The 22,582-nt window shown below is 44.3% G+C and overlaps 1 protein-coding gene across 2 annotated transcripts in view; it reads right to left on the bottom strand.

Moving 5' to 3' along the window:
• The window catches only part of iqgap2 (IQ motif containing GTPase activating protein 2), a 143,005-nt gene that overhangs the window by 101,478 nt on the left and 18,945 nt on the right, over positions 1–22,582 (bottom strand). For both annotated transcript variants that reach the window (XM_056286483.1, XM_056286562.1), the window contains exon 3: positions 446–602. In XM_056286483.1, coding sequence (XP_056142458.1) covers positions 446–602 — 157 coding nt within the window. The remainder of the gene's footprint in view (positions 1–445; positions 603–22,582) is intronic.

Below are 22,582 nucleotides of genomic sequence, written 5' to 3'. Positions count from 1 at the left end.
GCGCTTGTTAACATTTCAAAATAAAAAGACAATTAAAGAAAAAGAACTGGCCTATTAAACTAAGTAAGCCATACTAAAACATTATCATGATTGTTCACGATTTGCCAGAGGGCAATGTTTTTCAAGTAGGAAGGACTTTTTTTGTTTTGTTTACTGTACCAATGCAACAGTTGACAGCCTCGAGGAGGACCTGACCAACCCCCTCCACATGCCACCTTTCCTCTTTTCTCCTCTTTCCTTCCTGTTAACAGGTGAAGGATATGGAATAAGCAGCTTCCTGTCTGTCACCAATTAAGTTTGCGGAGGATTTTAAGGAGTCCCTATTAAGTACTCTTTAATTTCTAAAGATCCTTCTAACCAAAAGGAGCTCAAGAATGCAAGCGTAAGCTGTGAACAAGATGAGCAGCAGGTGCCTATGCAAATAGCTTTGGGAGTGGAAATACACCTTGTATCGCGCCTGGTCTCTGTCGTAGATTCTCTTCTCAGACACCATTTTGGGGGCAAAAAACTTGGCAAGTTTGCCAAGGTATACACCATTCCTTAGTCCCTCCTCCAGCTCTGTGGTGTTAGGCAGGTCCTCCTCCAGACAGGCCTCCATCCACCTGGGAACAAACACAAAAGAAAGAAAACGTGTAAATATTGGTGAAAAGATTGCAAGCCAATGCAAAGAAAGCAGCTTTCAAAACATTCCAAAAAAGCTTGGCAAATGTTTGATGAGGTAGGAAATGCAGTCAACATGTTTGTTAGGCCTCAAGGACACACACATAATGCATTTTGGTGAGGAACTTTGAATGTAAACAAAACCAAGTCGTTCACAAGGAAAACTCCATTGGATACCTTTAACCTTAGATCGCCCGACTCCTTAACTTCCTGGTTCAAGCCAACGCTCTCCTTAATACTATGCCCACTTCTATAGATACAGTGGGACGCGCAACTTTAGTTTTCCTCATCTGACTGTGTGAGTGAGCCATTACCTGACTGGACACCAACGCATGTACCCAACAAGCAAATATTGTTTTTTCCTGCATGTGCTGCTGTGCTTGGTCAAAGTTGAAATCCAGCACTCAAAGATTATTTAAAACCATAGATGTTCAACATGGGCCAGTAAGTAAACCGTGCATTTTTATTTTTTTCCTGATATTAAAGCACTCTTGCTTAACTTTTTCTTCCTTTCATTGTGAACAGGATTTGGTTATTCATTCAATTCAATTCAATTTTATTGTCATTAAAAACAATGTGCAGGCACATGTCAAACATGAAATGAGGGCTGTGGCTTCACCAATCAGTGCAAGACAGACACAGACAAACACAGCAAACACAGTATAAGATATACACACATGAAGACCAAAGCTAAAAATAAGTTAAAAGAGAGCTGGAGTACAAGATATGTAACAATATCTACAGACATTCAGTGGGTAGCCAGGTTCAGTCAGCAGGTGGCCAGGTTCAGGTGGGCAACAGCTTGTGGAAAGAAGCTGTTTTTGAGCCTGGTAGTGCGGGCTCTGAGGCTCCTGTAGCGCCTCTCAGAGCGCAGGAGGGAGAACAGTCCATGGTTGGGGTGGGTGGGATCTCTGCTGATGCTCAGACCCCTTCGAAGGCAGCGTTTGTGATAAATGTCTTTTATGGCTGGGAGCTGGGTACCGGTGATATGCTGGGCCGCCTTGACGACCCGCTGCAGAGCTTTCTGGTCAACTGAGGTGCAGTTGCTGTACCACACTGAGATGCAGATGATCAGGATGCTCTCTATGGTGCAGTGGTAGAAGTTGGTGAGAATTTTGGGGGGTAGACGGATGCTCCTCAGCCTCCTCAGGAAATGCAGGCGTTGTTGGGCCTTTTTCACAAGGGCCTGGGTGTTTAATGTCCACGAAAGGTCCTCGCTGATGTGGACTCCAAGGAATTTAAAGCTAGAAACACGCTCCACTTCCACCCCATTGATGTGTATGTATTCACTGCATAAGAGTCATTACCCACCACTACTACAGAGGCAGCGATGTGCTGGATGGGCTAACGAATGTCACCAACAGGTCTAAAACGGAAATATTTGAGATAGTCATTGCATCCACATGAGCGTTGTCCTTTCCATGTGGTATAGAAGGATAAGACCTTCTTATGGCTTTCTCTTCAATGTCCTCTGGATTTTGTGGACATAGATGTCATATCTAGTGTTTTTCACCCATTATTCGTCACCCTTATATTTCTAAAACTTTATTTGGATAGCACCTTCTTAAAAAAATGAGCTCAAAAAGTGTTTTAAAATTCCACAACCCCCAAGTTGTCAAAAATAAAAGTATAACCGATAGGTACTTCAACTGGAAAATCGATGGGGTCAACTCAAATTATAGGTTCATAAAAAGTCTAGCCTACAGACAGTGAGGATCTAATGAAAACAGCATATAAAGAGCAGAGGCGACTGCAATAATGCTCATGTATTATTGACATGTATTACTAAGCAAATATTTCTGACACAGTCCAATTCCCACAAAGAACTGAGCTTATGGCCCATGTCTCATCCAGTCAGTGACGAGCTTCTGAGGGACAATATTTATTCATTAAGCTATCAAGTGTCTGTGTTATAATTGAACTGACAGGATTTGTGTCAAACAAAACAACCAAGTAGCCTACAGGGCAGTGAGAACTGGGCATTGTTACAGGCAGCACCCACACTGCACCCAGCATGCCTTTGTAAGGGGGTTGAAAAAAAAACTCACAGTATCAGCTTTTGGACCATCTCAAGGTCAGCCTTAGGTTTATAAATGATGGCAATTACTTGCTCAAGTTTCAACTATGAGATAAAAGAGTAAGGCCGGGGTGTGGCCATCAGGCATGCAGCGGTTTCAAACTTACTTAAAGGGAAATTTCACTGATGATTTTGTGTATGTGCAATCAGTACTGATGAGTAATGTAGTCGACAGAAACAATAAAGTCCTCACTGCGTGCTACATTGATGGAGAAATCGGTGTTGTCCCACACAAAGGGTCTTCCCCACAGCGCCTACACGTACCAGGATGCAATGCTGCATGCTAGCCTCTATAAAAGCCTTTGTGCGAGTGTTGTGGGATGTCATTTCCACCATGGGAAACACAGCTTAGTCCAGAGAATGAGGATTTTTTTCTCAACAGCGTCTTTCGGGCAAGGCAAGTTTATTTGTTTAGCACATAGCACCTTATCATTGCAGAGGTCATTCAAAGAGCTTTTCGGGCAAACGATAAGAAAAAAAAGCATTATAAAAGCATAAAATCGGATAAATAAATGTACAGAGAAATTATATAAATGTACAGACAAGTTCAAAACAGTAAAATAAATAAAAGTGTCATAAAAACTGATTAATTAAAAGTAGCAACAATGAGAGCAGAATATAATTTTAGAATACATATTTAGAGTAGATTAGCGTATTAGAGACCCTGCCAGGCTGTAGTTTTCCCAGCCGCCAACTGACGTCATATGACAGCCAGGAAAAAAGAAAAAAAACTCCGTTTCACTGCCACTGCAGAGATGCAGAACGATCAGGAACAACTTCAGGAGTTTTTCATGTACTGTCCTTGTCACCGATGGACAGAGATCATGTTGAAGTCCTCCCTTTCATCTGGGTTAAAGGTAAACCGGGGTCACCAGGAGAAGCTGGTGAGATATTTTGTAGAATATGACGTTATGGGTGGTGAGTTTAATCACAGGGAAAACTGTTTAAGAGTGTGTTATGATGTAGCTGTGCTGTAAATATGGCGACAACCGACTATCACTACAATCTTAAAGGTTCAGCAACATAAAACTGTCCAAAGAGGGATTTGTCCGACGCTTTGCTGACACACCAGGGAATGCTATTCTAGACAGCGAGTAAATGATTTGTGAGCTCAGTGAAACTGAATCATCAGAGACAGAGAATCTGTTAAGCATTAGCTTACTGCCTGGAAATGAGGCCATGTTTTCCAGGTGTCCAGAACTGTCACTCTTGCAGTGGCTAAGAAGACATTCTTCTAATTAATTCTGCAAATGTATGTTGTTTGTTCATCTTCCTGTCAAGTAAACGCTCAGTGATCAAGTGGAGGTTAAACACTTGAACAGGCCGATCATCCTCTCCCCTAGTTCAAACAACCTCACTCCCACATGTTCCTACCCCCTCTTGTTACACACACTGCCACCCACCCACACACACAAGCCTCGTTTAAGATAATTAATCATGTGCGGGGGACCAGAAGACCAAGTCTGCCTAAACACATGTCCGCACTTTAAGGACAACAGCGAACGCAGCATGCCCTGTCAACAGAGATCCATTAGAGTGCGTAGGCGAGGCTTCTTAATGAACAACACAGACTCACCATAACAAACATCAGCTGAATCAGGAAAATGCTGTAGGGCATCGTGCAAATTGTGCCCTGTACCTAAGTCACTACTCTAACCAATACAGAATAGTAGTCCTACCTTGAATCATTTTAGCATTGACAATTTTGCCTTTAATGTTTTGTTTACTTTTAGAGACCCATTTTTAGCTGCCTGGTAGGTTTGCAGCCATTTGTGGTGTTAATTTTGATTAAAAGTCAAAATTGGATTTTAAGGGATTTTTTTATTTTGTTTTTCATTGTACAGCCAAAATCTGACAGAAGCAGATCACCACTTTCTTCAAAATTTGCAAAACTTGTTAAAATGTTTTCCATCTTGGATTTTGATAGGGACCACTGATTAATTTTCCACTATACTGTCACTTACTCGTCTCTAGTATACTAAGAGCAAGTTGTTTGCAACATGTAACTAGTTAATGCTAGCAAGTGTCTTTATGCATGCTCAATAATCCATCCATCCACCCATTATCCAAATCGCTTATCTTGCTCTCGGGGTCACGGGGATGCTGGAGCCTATCCCAGCAGTCATTGGGCGGCAGGTGGGGAGACACCCTGCTCAATAATCCAGGTAAGAAAATCGAAGAAAGTTGAATGAGTTCATCTGGATACAACGTTTATTGACAGATACGTTTCATCACTCAACTAAGTGACCTCTTCAGTCTCAACTGACTGCAGGTGTCCCCACCCTTACAAACATACACCGACTGCAGGTATCCCACCCTTACAAACATACAGTGGCATAATGACAGAAACCAGCAACCAGTTTCATATGCAAATATGGGTGTGACCATTAACTAGAGTTACAATGGCCATGTGTACTATTCACAGAGGATTGGGGAATGCTTGCAATCACAATCGGGGTGTCAAAGAGGCCATGTGAAGAGGGAACGACCGTCTTTGCATATGAAACTGATCGTTGTTTTCGGTTGTTATGCCACTGTATTGTTTATAAGGGTGGGACACCTGCAGTCAGTTGAGACTGAAGATGTCTTGATGCATGCTCAATAATTCAGGCGAGGAAATCAAAGAAGATTGAATCAGTTCATCTGAACACAACGTTTATTGAGATAAACGTTTCATCATTATCTAAGTGACCTCTTCAGTCTAAACTGACAGCAGGTGTCCCACCCTTATAAACAATACAGTGACTGCAGGTGTCCTCACCCTTATAAACAACACAGTGACTGCAGGTGTCCCACCCTTATAAACAATACAGTGGCTGCAGGTGTCCCCACCCTTTTAAACGATACAGTGACTGCAGGTGTCCCCACCCTTATAAACAATACAGTGACTGGTGGCATCCCCACCCTTATAAACAACACAGTGACTGCAGGTGTCCCCACCCTTATAAACAATACAGTGGCTGCAGGTGTCCCCACCTTTATAAACAATACAGTGACTGCAGGTACCCCCACCCTTATAAACAATACAGTGACTGCAGGTACCCCACCCTTATAAACAACACAGTGACTGCATGTGTCCCCACCCTTATAAACAATAGTGACTGCATGTGTCCCACCCTTATAAACAAAGGTGACTGCAGGTGTCTCCACCCTTTTAAACGATACAGTGACTGCAGGTGTCCCCACCCTTATAAACAATACAGTGACTGCAGGTGTCCCCACCCTTATAAACAATACAGTGACTGGCGGTATCCCCACCCTTATAAACAATACAGTGACTGCAGGTATCCCCACCCTTATAAACAAGACAGTGACTGGCAGTATCCCGACCCTTATAAACAATATAGTGACTGCAAGTGTCCCCACCCTTATAAACAATACAGTGGCATAACGACCCAAACCAGTGATCAGTTTCATATGCAAATATGGGTGTGACCATTAACTAGCGTTTCAATGGTCATGTGTACTGTTCACAGAGGATTGGGGAATAGTTGCAATCACAGCATTGTTAGATGGCAACATGTATTATGTGCTATGTTTTCTTTGTTATTTATACGTTAGTTCTAAGTTTACTTATTTCCCTCATTTCATTTTTAACATGTGCCTGCACATTGTTTTTAATAACAATAAATTGAATTGAATGTACTCTTAGAATTAACAGATGTTAAGCACAAAATAATCCTTCACTTGGCCAGAACTAGAAAACGGGATTGCCATTTTAAACATGCAACCTACACTGAACATAAATGTCATGTCAAGTCAATTTTATTTGTAGAGCCCAATATCACAAATTTACCTCAGTGGGATTTATAGCAACACAACATCCTGTCCTTAGACCCTCTCATCGGATAAAGAACAACTCCCTAAAAAAAACCTTTAACAGGTAGAAAAAATAGGTAGAAACCTCAGGGAGAGCAACAGAGGAGGATCTCTCTCCCAAGACGGACAACATGCAATGGATGTTGTCTTTACACAATTTACACAACACAACATTGAAAGAGGATGAACAGAATTATAATGGACTTATAAAATTTATGAAGAATATGTTTCACAGGATGCCAAGCAGTGTCCAGACGCCACCAGAACAGCCCAGGACCCAAGCCATGCGACCAGCATCATCATGTAAAAAAAAAAAAAATCCAATGTTACAACAAATTTTGGTATCCATGGAAGTGTCATAGCAGCTAGTTTGAGTAAGTTTTTCTAGTTATTTTCTGAGTCAATGCTGCTGTCACTGCTCTCAACTGTTGCAGTGTGTATCTTGCTGCATTTGGTTGCCAGTCCCTGGCAACAGCACCCTATGTAGCATGGAACTGCCTTTTTTGCACAGGAACAGTTCTTGTGGCAGCCTTTGACACATCCACATGAGATTGTCTTGTTCATCAACGCAGGCCAGGCTGGCTGTGTAGATGGAACCGGAACTGTATTTCCATTATCCAGAGATCATCCAAATTCTGCGCATGAGGGAACTTCTGGCTTGGCGATGTGTGCATTCTTATCAATGTTGGTTGCCAGAGCAGCCCATCCAGGTGCAGGAGAAATGCATTCTCTGGTGGGGGTAGTAGCTTTAAGAGCGTTGATCTGTTGTTCAGGAACTTGTATGCTCTCAGTTTGCCCAGATCAGAATCCCCAAAGTGATCAGCTGTGGTTGTGTACACAGCTATGGTGAGGTCTCATGCCTGGTTGAGGAGGTCATCTGCAATGGCATCTGTGGGTTTCTCACCAAACTCTTCAAGTGCAGGTGTTTCCAGACTCATGCTGCTCTTGAACCATGCCTTCTTTCCAGTGAAATATGGATAACTAGTGGTATCTCTACCACTCATACTGTAGACGAAGGGCATGGCACAACACTGTGAAGGCCCCAGTGCCACAACCATTTCATGTATAGGCAGGTATGCACTCTGGGTTGTTCTCACCCACAGCTCTGGTAGATTGCTGAGGTGCGTTGCACCATTTTACAGGCACATGGTAATGATGTCAGTGTCATTGGCATGGATGACAACTCTATCAACTCCTTCATTCTGGACACTGTAGAGGGTGTGGCATATTATCCTAGTATCAGCCTCCTGCTTTGTGGATTCCAGAGCAAGAACATCCATAACAGACCCTTCTGTGAACACCACGCTCTTCGTCTCTTCTTTGAATCCACCACCCAGGTAGAGATGAGTTGGACCAAGAGAAGGCTCCAGTTGCTCATTCTCACACAGGAAGCTCAGAAGGTTTGTTTTGTTACCTGATACTGCAAAAAACTCCTTTGGCTCAGGAGCTGTGTACTGCTCACGGATTTCATATACTTTGGCTGGTTTTGATCGGGCATACCTCTGTTCCCGCTCAGCTGACTTAAGGCTGAGTCCACTGTACCTGTCACAACAGAAGTGTATGATCTCAGTGCCCGACAGGTACATCATTCAGCAGCAGGTTTTTGTATCACTCAGTGATGGTTCCAAATCTTTCACCTTTGTGAAAAGACCAGTGTCGTATGGCATACATAGCATCAATGACTACTGATGTCTTTTTGTCATCTTCAGGCAGATCAGGGATGATTGATTCAACTCCTTTGGATAACCATGACCTGGATGAATGAGAACGTTCACAGACATCAGGGATGCTGGTCACTTTGGTGTCCTCTTCCAGGATCTTCACTAGGTTTGCCTTGGTACCAGTTCTCATATTGCCATTTTTCTGTAAGAGGGATGGGGGAAAGTCACTGCACTCGTGGTTGCCTATGACATCAACAATATTGCGTTCTTCACCACTGGCAATGATCTGTGTCATGTGCAGAAGGGCAGTAACTTCATTGCTCTTGCCAGGTGCAGAAGTTTTCCCCTGGGACTTCTTTGGTTTCATGTTTTGTGTGTGGTAGGAGTTAAGCTTCACAATACTTGTCTTCTTCTGATCCCTGGACAGTGACTCAGACAGTGCCTTCAGACCCAGTACTTTCACGCTCATCAGGTTGTCCTTGATTGTGGAATCTGCACACTGTCCAGTTGATATGTTGATCAGGGATGGTGTGGCTGCTGTGAATGGGTTGGTCTCTACTGCTGCCATGACCTTGACTACCATCTCTGCATCCCTGATGACACGACTCCAACCAGATTCATGGTGTGGATTGGAGGAATGGAGGTGCAGCATAGACTTGAGCTCTGCAGAGATAGCTGCAGCGAGTGGTTTTGTGTATACCTACTTCATCCGGGCAGAAGGGTTGAGTGTAATGCCATCCAGACTACTTGCCTCCTTGGCATCTGCATTTTAAGTTTGCTCTAGAAGCATGTCAGGAGAGACACAATTGCGATAGCCATCTGCTCTACTCCCAACAAATGCACCTGCCATCAGTGTTTCATGTAACTCTGGGGCTATTTCTGGCAGTTTCTTCATCTCAGCCAAATACAGAGGCATATACTGCTGCTCATATTTGTAGTGGCCTGCTGCAGTGAAGTAGGGTAGCATTCATGCTGATTCACAGAGATGTCCTACCCAGTCACCTTTCTGCTGGTAGTGGATAAACCTTTGGTGAATATCTGACATCTCCAGGAAGACTGAACATGTGGTAGGCAGTGGCTATGCCCAAAGGTGTTGGTACCCCAGAGACATGCTGTAGGACGCACTGTGACATAACGATAGCTTTCTCTGCTGTTGGCTGATCAACAATGACTCTTCCATCTTCACTGAGTTCTAGTATCTTGTCATTAAGCAGCATGGCTGTGAAGTTGAAGAGTGAGTCAGGAACCATGTCATTAGCAGATGTGAAGGATATCTCAGTTGAATGCTTCTCACGAGTTTACCTCTTGCAAGTCACACAATCTGCTCGAAGAATCTCTGCAGTTTGCCACAGTGCATGGTATTTCTCATCCATATGATCTGCTTCTAGTCACATCAGCTTCTCTAGGGCATCGCCGAGGGGTACCCCTGATGCACATATGAAATCTGAAACACATGTCTGGTTAAAGATTGAAACACGTGAACCAAAGTGTTGCTGCAGCTTCAATTTCAGCATTATTGATTGGTACTGATCAGCAGTTTTGATACCAAGCTCCCCCAGAATTTCTCCAAACTGGTCATGCAATGATTTCTCTAGGAATCCTGAGAGGTCATGGAAAAGAGGAGCCTCCAGCTCTTCCACGAGGTGACTAAATGCAACAGCATACAGGCTCAGCCTTGGCTTTCCAGAATGAACACGCTGAGCCTTGAACTTGTTCATGCCTGGTTTGTGGTAGGCTATATTATTGGCAACCATGTTATGACCTTGCCCAATCAGTCTCAGCAATACGTCATCTCTGCCCAGCTTCTTTGCTTTCTCCTCAATGGCCTTCTGACTGTTTTTTGTGGAGACCTTAGAGGTTGGCTTCTTTTCCTCGCAGCCACTGCTGATTGCAAATTACACACCTCTCCTTGGCTTCAAATTTTTCAGTGTTCTGCCTGGTGAACTTGACAGCATGGTGTGAGGAGCTGCATCCTGGATCAGCCAAATCTGCTGCTCTTGCACCCACATCATGTAGACGTTTCTTCTCAGCATTCTGGTAGCCCTTCTCATTTACGTACCAGTTCTGACAATTTGGGTGCCACTTTGGTGCACTGTCGTCCAACCATTTTTCTGATGCAGACTCATGGTGCAGTCTCTGGTAGACCTCATCTGTCCTTGACATATGATGCACTTTGTGTAGTCAGTGCTTCTATCTTCACAACTCTTCTCGCCAGGCTCATGCTTCGGCGACATGGCAATACACATTTCTTTGGCTGGCTTGTCATCTTGCTACAAGCAGGAACATACAGATTACTAATCATATTGGTCAAGATCACTGTCTGTAATGATGAAGGAGTGAATAAAAATGTGACCGATTACAATAGAACTTTCTATAAACATTATAATATTTTAAGCATATGCAGTGCAGTCTGTCTCAATGTACTCACTCCATTCTTTCCTTGTGCCAATTAAGGTGCAAATGTGGCAGCATGCCATTGACCCCATACAGCAGTTCAATTCAATTCAGTTTATTGTCATTAAAAACAATGTGCAGGCACATGTTAAAAATGAAATGAGGGCTGTGGCTTCACCAAACAGTGCAAGACAGACACAGATAAACACAGCAAACACAGTATAAGATATACACAGATGAAGACCAAAAGCTAAAAATAAGCACTGCACAAACAAAAAATGTACACACATTAAATACTCTCAATCAAATGATAACAAAAATATAGCTTGGTAAAATGAACCATGATAACAAAATACATCTATATACAAGGGACCTACAATTTCTTTCAGAATGTCAGCTTACAGTGCTAGCTAGCATATGGTCCTCTCACTTGCTGGATGCAATCTGTGAATATTAAATCAATTAAAATTAGCATCAGTGGCAAACATACATATTGTTCTTCTGTACAATATTTTATACAGAAATATTCTAAATATATTTATCCATTTTGAACACAGCAAACAATCCAGCAGACCACAAGTGCATTGCTCGAAACAGATCTCACTTTGGGGGGACCAAAAAAGGCACAGTGCTATATAGTGGTTTTAGTGGGAACATGCTTAACCATGCACTGGCAGGCATCATCTCAAAGCTTATATTCTGCTCTTTCAATAAATGGGCTCAGTTTGTTTCTAGTATGAACTCTCGCAGAGACATTCAATCAGAAAGAGAACGATGGAATCTGATCACGCCAGCGTAATTGGCACTACTTCGCAATAGGTGTTGCATTGTTTGGAACCACCCTGTAGCTTTCCAGTAGCTAGTTGACCAGGTTGTCCACCCAGGTTGTGATCCTTGAAGGTCCTAGATATCATCTCTGGGTACCAACCTTTTACAACATTCCATGTCAGATTTAAAAAAAAAAAAGAGGGGGGGTGCCCCTGGGTACTATCAAGGATGTGCACATCCCTCATCCTTGAAAGAGTGGCCACTGGCCTGTAGATGGGTGTGGACTGCAGAGTCCTGGCCTGACGTCTTCTCTCTCCTGTCACCAGAAGGATTGCCATGACTTGTACATTGGGGAAACTAAACAGACACTGCCCAAGAGAATGGCACAACACACGAGAGCTAATGTATCCAGATGAACCGATTCAACCTTCTTTGACTTTTGCCAATGTTTCCACTGTTTAAAATCGATTTGAACAAAACACATTTTACATATGGCAACGGCACAATCAATATAAAAATTGTTATCAATGTACAGCTTTTGTAACGGGTTTATACTGTGTCAGCTTAAGTGAGAACGGACAGTGGCAAATACATAACTTGTTTATGTTGGCTTGCCATGTTATGTTGCTAAAGAATGCATGGTTTCGACATCTGTCCAATTGTTGCTCGTTGTTAGAATTTATTGAATGAATGGCATTTTGTGTCAACTTCACATAGTCTTGTGTCTAGAATAAATCAGATTACAGTCTCTGTACTCTAGACATTGGCACCATTGCAGCATGTCTTTCATACAGAAACATTCAGAGTGCAATTCCTCTGGAAATGGGCATTGCAAATGGAGTGCTCTGGTGTTTTTCAATGAAAAGACACACAGACATATTAGAAATGTTCCTCTTTGGGGAATTTAGTCTAAACTTAATTTTGATATAAACTGACATCCAGCTATCAGAACAGCAGACATTAACCATGCTGAACTTGATGCACTTAGTTAACGTTCAAGCATTAATCAAAGGGTGGTGAATCAGTTCATCTGGACACAACATTTATTGGCAAAGAAACGTTTCATCACTCATCTAAGTGAGCTCTTCAGCAGAGACGTGCAGACATTATGGCTATAGTGGCTCGAGCCACTGCCCCTTTGCCTTCATTGGCTGAAGTGCCCCTCTAGACCAATTTGTTTCATTATTATTATCATTATGTTGTTGTTGTTGTTGTTGTTGTTGTTGTTGCTGCTGCTGCTGCTGCTGCTCTTAGTGTTATAATTACTATTACTGTTATTAGACCAAAATGTTTAAAAAAGGTATGGGAAGCATCAATTTTCTCCATTTTGCTGGATGAGACCACTGATGTGTCACATATTGAACAGGCATCCTTTGTTGTGCGTTATGTTCATGACATGGCCATAAAGGAGCGCTTCATCCAGCTGTGCAATGTAGAGTCAACAACAGGGGAAGAGCTTGAAAACTTAGTGATGACCTTACTGAAGGAGAACCAGCTGAAAGTGGAAGACATCCGTGGCCAGGGTTATGATGGGGCAGCCAACATGAGCGGGCCTTACAAAGGACTACAGTCCAGAATCCAAAGGCAGAATGAAAAAGCACTGTATGTCCATTGCCATGCACATTGCTTGAATCTTGTTTTAGTGGAGAGTACAAAGTCAAGCATGCATTTTGTGAATTTTAGTTGGAAAAACTTTACAATTTCATCGCCAACTCCACAAAATGCCATGCAGCATTTGTGAAAACACAGCAAGCCATGAATCCAGGTCAGCTAGTCCTTGAGCAACAGAAGCTCTGTGATACCCAGTGGAGCTGCAGGGGAAGAGCCCTAAGAGCTCTCAGAAAGGTCCCCCCTGCTGTTGTGCGATTCCTGGAGGACCTGACCCAGCGTGAGCCACCTGATCTAGCTGTAGGAAAAGCAAAGATGCGGTTACAGTGCCTAAACTTTGAATTCATCCTCTGCTTGGAAATCACAACACCAGTGTTCATGGTAACTGCAGTTGCTTCGAACGCCATCCAGCAGCAAGACCTGGACTTGGCAGCTGCCTACACTATTGTTGATGGTGTCCAGAGCAGAATTAAGGAACTGAGGACTGAAGATGAGTTAAAGAGATTTACAGCAGTGTCTGCATTCACGCAGAGATGGCAGACATTGAGGTCCATGAGGTGATCCCGGGGCAATCAAGATACCGCAAGGTACCAGTGAAGCTAAAGCACTGCTCCACATCAGCAATTGAGGACCACCAGCCACAGACTTTGGAGGAGTATTACAGAGGAAGGCTGTACTTCACCTTTTTCGACACATTAACTCAAGAACTGCAGAGGCAATTCCAAGGCAAAGGAGGCAACACTGACAAAATCCTGTTGGCACTGCACTGCATGACAGATCCATTGAAGTGGAAGGAAAGTGCAAATGCCCAAGCACTTGACGCTGCCCATACTCTCTGTGAGTTTTATGGTTTCCAAGAGGAGGAGGAACAGCTACGAACTGAGCTGAGAGTCTTCCATTCTGCATATACATGCCCCAAGAAGAGTGCTCAGGCAATGTTGGGAATATTCCAAGAGTTCAATGCCCAATCTGTGTTTCCAACACTCTTCAAGTTGCTGAAGATATATGCGGCACTACCCGTTTCAACAGCCACTGTTGAATGCTCCTTCCCCAAGCTGAAGCTGGTGAAAACCAAACTCAGAAACCTTTGTGGACAGAAAAGACTCTCTGATCTCCTACTTCTAACCATACAGAAGGACATCCCCATCTGCTATTTGGATATAACTGACTGCTGTTTTGCATAACTGACTGCAGTTTTGATATAACTGACTGCTATCACTGACTACTGACATGACCTCATTATTCACCTGCATCCCAACCATGGAGGCTTTGGAAACTTTGAGGCAACGTTTGCTACGGGATGACACTCTCCACAATAGGACCAACCTCAGCCCAGACCAGATTTGCAAACTACTGGACCTTTGCTCGAACACTACATATTTTCAATTCAGGGGCCAGTTTTACAGACAGAAACACAGCTGTGCAATGGGCTCACCAGTATCGCCCATTGTGGCCAACTTATATATGGAAGAGGTAGAAGACAGGGCCCTGAACTCCTTCAGAGGAACACCTCCGAGCCACTGGTTCAGGTATGTGGATGACACATGGGTCAAAATCCAAACACCAGAGGTGCAAGCATTTACCAAACACATCAACTCAGTGGACAAGGACATTAAGTTCACAAGGGAAGACGTAAAGAACAACAGTTTGCCCTTCTTGGACTGTGACGTCCACATTGGAGAAGACAGGAGTCTCCACATTGGGGTTTACAGGAAACCTACACACAAAGACCAATATCTACTTTTCGACTCACACCACCCTCTGGAACACAAACTGAGTGTCATCAGAACTCTGCAACACAGAGCTGACAATGTGCCCAGCAGCACTCAGGCCCAACGAGAAGAACACAAACACCTGAGGGGAGCTTTAAAAACCTGCGGCTATCCCAGTTGGACCTTTGTGAAAACTGCAACACGTTCCAAAAAAGACCAACCGGGTGAGCAACAAGGAGAAAAGGAACAGAAGGAATAGCACAGTCATCCCGTATGTTTCTGGGGTCTCCGAGAAACTCAGGAGAATTTTTAACAAACACCTCATCCCGGTATACTTCAAACCCAGCAACACACTCCGACAAAGACTGGTTCATCCCAAAGACCGTGTACCACACACCCGGAAAAGCAATCTGGTGTATGCTGTACAATGCAATGAGGATTGCACTGACCTATACATAGGAGAAACCAAACGAACCACTACACAAACGGATGGCCCAACACAGAAGGCCAAACTCCTCAGGACAAGACTCAGCGGTCTATCTACACCTAAAGGAGAAGACACACTCCTTCGAGGACAGCAACATACACATTTTGGACAGAGAAGATAGATGGTTTGAAAGAGGGGTGAAGGAAGCCATCTATGCAAAACTGGAAAACCATCCCTCAACAGAGGAGGAGGTCTGCGACACCACCTATCTCCCACTTACAATGCCATCCTTTCATCTCTACCCAGGAGACTCAAGAAGCCTAGCCTCCAAGAACAACAGTCGCTCCCTAACGGCTCCAACGACTCTCATGACCACTGAACAATAAAGTCGAAATCAACACCCCCAACGACTGTCGCTGCTAAACAAATGCAAATCAACAGCTCCGATGGCGACGGGCGCGGCTGGACATCAGAGCACAGGAGAGCCACGCATATCAATAGCTCCGATAACGACGGGCGCGGCCATAACATCGGTACACAAAAGAGCCACGCATATCTATGGCTCTGGTAGCGACGGGCATTGGTAAACATCTGATCACAAAGAGCCATGCATATCGATAGCTCTGACAACGATTCCCAGAGGATAAATACTGAGGCTCATCACAAGCCAGTCAGACTAGCTTGGTCTAGTCAGAAAGGCACGAAGTGAGGAAGCCTCTTGGATGATATCACGGATATATACCAAGTCCAGTTGCACTTGATTCAACTCCTTTGGATAACCATGACCTGGATGAATTAGAACATTCACAGACATCACTGACTACTGTTTTGCTATAACTGACGGCTGTTTTGATATAACTGACTGCTGTTTTGCTATAACTGACTGCTGTTTTGCTATATCTGACTGCTGATTTAATATAAATGACTGCTGTTTTGATATATCTGACTGCTGTTTTGGTATAACTGACTGCTGTTTTGCTATATCTGACTGCTGATTTGATATAACTGACTGCTGTTTTGCTATATCTGACGGCTGTTTTGATATAACTGACTGCTGTTTTGCTATATCTGACTGCTGTTTTGATATAACCGACTGCTGTTTTGCTATATCTGACGGCTGTTTTGATATAACTGACTGCTGTTTTGATATAACTGACTGCTGTTTTGCTATATCTGACTGCTGATTTAATATAAATGACTGCTGTTTTGATATATCTGACTGCTGTTTTGGTATAACTGACTGCTGTTTTGGTATAACTGACGGCTGTTTTGGTATAACTGACGGCTGTTTTGATATAACTGACGGCTGTTTTGCTATATCTGACTGCTGTTTTGCTATATCTGACTGCTGTTTTGCTATAACTGACTGCTGTTTTGCTATATCTGACTGCTGTTTTGATATAACTGACTGCTGTTTTGCTATATCTGACTGCTGATTTAATATAAATGACTGCTGTTTTGCTATATCTGACTGCTGTTTTGATATAACTGACTGCTGTTTTGATATAACTGACTGCTGTTTTGCTATATCTGTGTATTATAACTTCTGGAGTGATTCTGAATTGCTAGTTCATCTAGAATAGGCATCATCTTTCTTGCTTAACAAGTTGCTATTAGTCTTATTCCATTTGCTTTTCTCTATAGGTCTGCAGCTGGTTCCTAATGGGAACTAGTGGGATCTTATTCTAGCTGTAGCTAGAATAAGAATGTTCCTCTCCTCCTTTGACCTTCACCTCTCACCCTGTCCTCCTACCCACAAGGCCGGCAACTGGCTGGACCTTATCTTTACTAGACACTGTCCTATTTCCAATCTCTCTGTTACTCCCCTCCAGCTCTCTGACCACTATTTCATGTCCTACTCTCTCTCCCTCTCTTCTCCCCCCCAGCCCTTCCCCTTACCCACATGGTTTCCACCCGTAGACACCTCCGCTCTCTCTCCACCACTGATCTTTCTTCCTCTGTTACCTCTATCCTCCCTACACCTGAATCTTTCTCTATTCTACCCCCTGACACTACTATAGATCTTCTTTTCTCTACCCTCTCCTCGTCTCTGGACAATCTCTGTCCTCTCACTATCAGGCCTGCACACACAACTCCACCTGCCCCTTGGCTGTCCGACTCGGTACATACTGACAGACGGAGCCTAAGAGTGGCAGAGCGGCAATGGAGAAAAGGCAAACTCCCAGAGGACCTTCTCAACTTCCAATCTCTTCTTTCCACTTTCTCCTCCTCCTTTTCTGCTGCTAAAGCTGCCTTCTATCGCTCTAAAATCCTATCCTCTGTCTCTAATCCTAAGAAACTCTTTGAAACCTTCTCTACACTTCTTAAACCCCCACCTCCTCCTCCTATTTCCTCCTTTCTCCCTGATGACTTCGCCAACTTCTTTGACAAGAAGGTAAACGACATCAGATCCTCCTTTTCTCACCAACCGGTTAGCGCTCCTTGCACTAGCCCACCCTCTGCACCCTCCCTCACCTCTCCATGTCCAACCCTATCCCACCTCACTCCCCTCTCCCCCGACGAGGTCCTCAACCTCATCACATCCAGTTACCCCACCACACGCTCCCTTGACCTAGTCCCCTCCCCTGCTCTTCAGTCTATAGCACTTGAACTCCTTCCCTTTCTAACCCACGTCATCAACACCTCCGTCCAGGCAAGATGCTTTCCATCTGCCTTCAAGACTGCTAGAGTCACCCCCCTTCTCAAGAAACCATCACTTAACCCCTCTGATGTCAAAAACTACAGACCGGTTTCCCTTCTACCCTTTCTATCCAAAACTTTCAAATGTGCTGTCTTTAGCCAACTTTCTTTATACCTCCACCAGAACAGCCTACTGGACCCCAACCAGTCTGGGTTCAAGGTGGGTCAACCGACAGAGACGGCCCTCCTTGCAGTGACAGAATCGCTGCACTCTGCAAGAGCAAACTCTCTCGCCTCTGTCCTGATACTCCTGGACTAGTCAGCTGCGTTCGACACAGTGAACCACCATATCCTCCTCTATACCCTCGAGGGGCTGGGTGTCACAGGCTCTGCACTCTCAATGTTTGCATCCTACCTGACGGGTTGCTCCTACCAGGTGACATGGAAGGGATCTGTGTCGGAGCCTCACAGACTGACTACAGTCATTCCAAAAGGTTTAGTTCTGGGTCCGCTCCTTTTCTCCATGTACACGACATCCCTGGGTTCTGTTATTTTCTCGCATGACTTCTCTTACCATTGTTATGCCGATGACACCCAGCTGATCTTGTCCTTTCCTCCCTCTGACACACAAGTAGAGACACGCATTGCTGCGTGCTTGACTGACATTTCGGAGTGGATGGCAACACACCACCTGAAGCTCAATCTGGACAAGGCAGAGCTGATGTTCCTCTCGGGGAAAGGTTGCCTGCACCAAAACCTGGCCATCACCATTGTCAACACTGTGGTGACACCAACTCGGACTGCGAGGAATCTGAGTGTGATCCTGGATGACCAACTGACATTTGCTGCAAACATTGCATCGGTTGCTCGCTCCTGCAGATTTCTCCTCTATAACATCAGGAGAATTCACCTGTTCCTCACCGATGAAATGGCACAGGTGCTCATCCAGGCTCTGGTCATGTCTTGGCTGGACTACGGCAACTCCCTCCTTGCTGGCACCCCGGAGTCGGCCATCAGACCTCTGAAACTTGTTCAGAAAGCTGCAGCTCGTCTGGTGTTCAACCGTCCTAAGTTCTCCCACACAACTCCCCTTCTCATGTCCCTACATTGGCTCCCAGTAGTTGCTCGCATCCAGTTTAAGACTCTGGTGCTAGCCCACAGGGCAGTGAAAGGAACAGTTCCTTCCTATCTCTAGGCCATGGTCAAGCCCTACACCCCTGCCTGACCACTTCGCTCTGCTGCTTCGGGATGCCTGGTTGCCCCGTTGCTCAGAGGCCTCTGCTGCTGATTGACCGGGTCGCGGTTCTTTTCTGTTCTGGCCCCACAGTGGTGGAATGAACTTCCCACTGATGTCAGGACAGTGGAGTTGCTGCCCATCTTTCGGCACAGGTTGAAAACTCACCCCTTCAAGAACTACTACCCTGTTACTTGCTCTTAGCACTTATTGTAATCACTCATTTTTAAAAAAAATCTTTCTTGCACTTTTACTTTAACACTGGTTTTGCTCTTAGCTGCTTGTTTAGAGAGAAGATGGCACTTATGACTTGTAGTTCTCCTGATGTCCTACGTTGCATTTATTATAAGTCGCTTTGGATAAAAGCGTTGGCTAAATGACATGAAAGGTCATGAAGATATTTCAAGAAATGATACCAAACAGAAAGGTTTTGCCGCCGTTCTGGTGGCCAAGCAGAATAAACCGCTGTTCTTGCAACCCGCTCGTCATGTGGCTGGGAGGTTCGTATCCCAGACTCGCCGTAACCGATGATGGCCAGAGCGTCCACGGGGTAAGACATTCATTAGGCCACCCTTACCCGAGGGATAGTGGGTGTAGATCGGTGTAGTGTTCGGGGACTCGTCGTTCTCCGGCGACCCCTCTGGCCCACCCGGGCACCTGCAGCCAAGCAACCGAAAGCATTCTCCCTACACCTCCTTCGTGGCCTGAAGGTAAAGCAATCCATGTGAGGAGGCTTCAGCGTGTAAAATAGCGAGAGCGGCCGACACGAGTTTGAGGGAAGCTGGTGTAACGACTATCTCCTTCCTGTGGAAACGTGAGCCAGGGGAGTTATTCAACAAGAGTTCCGGCCATATGCCATTGGGTTAATCGGGTGGGATAAGGGGGGAAAACTAGAAATAAATAAAAAACAAAAACAGAAAGGTTTTGCTGTAACACCCACAGGCAGAACACTGAAGGATAAAAGATTAGTTTAGGTTCTTCATTTAGTATTGTTTAAGTAGTAAATTGTGCAGTAGTATTGTGTAAATTGTAAATAGTGTGAAGTACTTTCAATAAAGTGTGTTAACTTGGTGAAATCCATAATCCATACTCAAAAACTATGACACCACCACCAACAAAGAACAGTTTAGGTTGTTCGTTTAGTATTGTGTACGTAAATTATGTAGTAGTAGAATTGTATACATTGTAAATAGGTTGAAGTATTTTCAATAAAGTGTTAACTTTTAAGACATACCGAAGATTAAGTTGCTAATTTAGCATTGTTGATCATGTAAATAGATACCTGTAATAAAGTGTGTTAACTGTATAACAGTGTACAGTTTCTTTTTTTAACCTTCAATATGAATTAAGGATCATGATTGAATGTCATTGAATGATGGTGACTTCACTAGAACTAATTCATATTCATATTACTTCACTATTCCTAGTGAAGTTTTCATCCAGGTACAAATAGCACACAATTCTGTGCTTGTGTGTGTGTGTGTCTGCGTGCGAATGTGTACTTAAGCGTGTGAATGAGTGTGTGTTTAGACATACTGTACTATTTAATGGTGTCATGATGTAGTATGCCGACATCAGGATGGGTGGGGGTGGGGGATGCCCCTTTCCTTGGCTTGAGCCCCTGACCCTCAAAATGTCTGTGCACATCCCTGCTCTTCAGTCTCAACTGACTGCAGGTATCCCCACCCTTATAAATAATACAGTGGCATAACGACTGAAAACAACGACCAGTTTCCGGTCAGGTGAATGCTGGCGAAATTAGACACCGCAGCACCGCTGCCTGCTGGACCTCTGTTGATTTTTGCTGTGTCATTGACTCTGTTGTTCCTTTAGCCAAATGAACAGTAGCTCATTCTGCTGACAATTTCAGAAACGTTTGCTTGTTTTTATTTGTTTTTGTCTGACAATCCTGTGTGTTTTTGGCTACCAATTGTTTTATACCTGGCTACTGGATTCCTTGCCTCCCCCAGCTACTGTTGTTCTACTCCGGAGCCTACGTTTGGTACAACACCGGCAATAATGTGGCTCAATGGGCTGTTTATATGGATTATGTTCACCTGGATTACCTTATCTTTGATACTCCAGCCAGTAACACCGCTACTTCAATACACGTCAGCAGAACTTTTTCGACTACGACCACACCTCTCTGAGCCACCACCAGCACTGCAACTTCACCGGGATATCGTTCATCATTTTCATCGGAAATATGTTCACCATGGATCCCACCCAAGCTTCAATTTCGATGACTCAAAAACAATCCGTTCCTTCTGGTCTTCCTTTCATCGTCCCCCAAGAAAGTCCCGACGGACTGTTGGCCACAGTGCACTAGCTAACCTAGCCAGGTCAGCTAGCATCAAAACCGAAAAAAAAAAATCTCTCCATCGGGTTATTTAACATTCACTCGCTAACCGACAAGGGACTCCTACTTCATGATCTACTAAATGATCGTAAGTTTGATTTTCTATGCTTGACTGAGACGTGGCGACAACCAAATGATGTTTCACAGTTCAATCAAACTATTCCTCCTGGGTTTGTGTACACCTGCAAATCCCGTGACACCAGCAGGGGGTGGTGTTGCGATACTTTACAATGAAAAGTGGAAAGTGTCTTCCATAACTGGGCCTGCGCATGTTTCATTCGAGGCCATTGCCCTACAAGTCAATGGGCCAAATCCTAATATGCTAGCCACTCTTTATCGACCACCGAAGCCCAACAATGATTTCTTAAACGAACTTTCCGTTTTTCTAACCTTCTTATGTTCTTTGTTCCCTAATGAAATATTGCTGCGTGATTTTAATATACACATGGACAATGTCCACAATTCTCTCACAAGGGATTTTACATCATGCCTGGACAGTTTTGAATTAGACAACATCCTGCTCACCAGATTGAAAGATGTCGGTATTGAAGGCACCGTACTCAGCTGGCTCCAGTCCTACCTCTCCAACAGGTGACACTTAATCTCACTTCACAACCACTCCTCTGTTCCATCCACAGTCACACAAGGTGTTCCCCAAGGTTCTGTACTTGTACCACTCCTTTTTATCGTCTACATGCTCCCTCTTGGTCAGATTCCCCGCCATTTCAACCCGGACTTCCACTGTTATGCTGATGACACCCAGATATACCTCAGCACCAAATTCCCTCACAATCCACCCCTCTCTCACATCGACTCTTGCCTGTCTGTAATTAAAGTCTGGATGCAGCAAAACCTCCTCAAACTCAACAGTGACAAAACTGAACTCCTCTTCATTGGCTCCAAGTCCACTCTCAGCCAAATCAACAACCTTGTAACTCACCATCGATGGCACTACTGTCTCCCCTTCCACCCAGGCATGCAACCTTGATGTGATCCTTGATCCCACCCTCTCCCTTGAGCCACATATCCACCAAATGGTCAAATCTTCCTTCAACCACCTTCGCAACACTGTGAAAATAAGACCCTCTCTCACACGCCCTGCTGCTGAGATACTGATCCATGCCTTCAACTCCTCCCGCCCTGATTACTGCAACTCACTCCTCCATGGCATCAGTGCTAGCTCTATCAAGAGACTCCAATTGGTCCAGAACGCATCCGCCTGT

The sequence above is a fragment of the Lampris incognitus genome, chromosome 1 (assembly GCF_029633865.1).
Source record: "Lampris incognitus isolate fLamInc1 chromosome 1, fLamInc1.hap2, whole genome shotgun sequence".
Classification (NCBI taxonomy): Eukaryota; Metazoa; Chordata; class Actinopteri; order Lampriformes; family Lampridae; genus Lampris; species Lampris incognitus.
The sequence above is the reverse complement of the archived record's forward strand: the minus strand, read 5'-3'. Positions and strand labels throughout refer to the sequence as shown.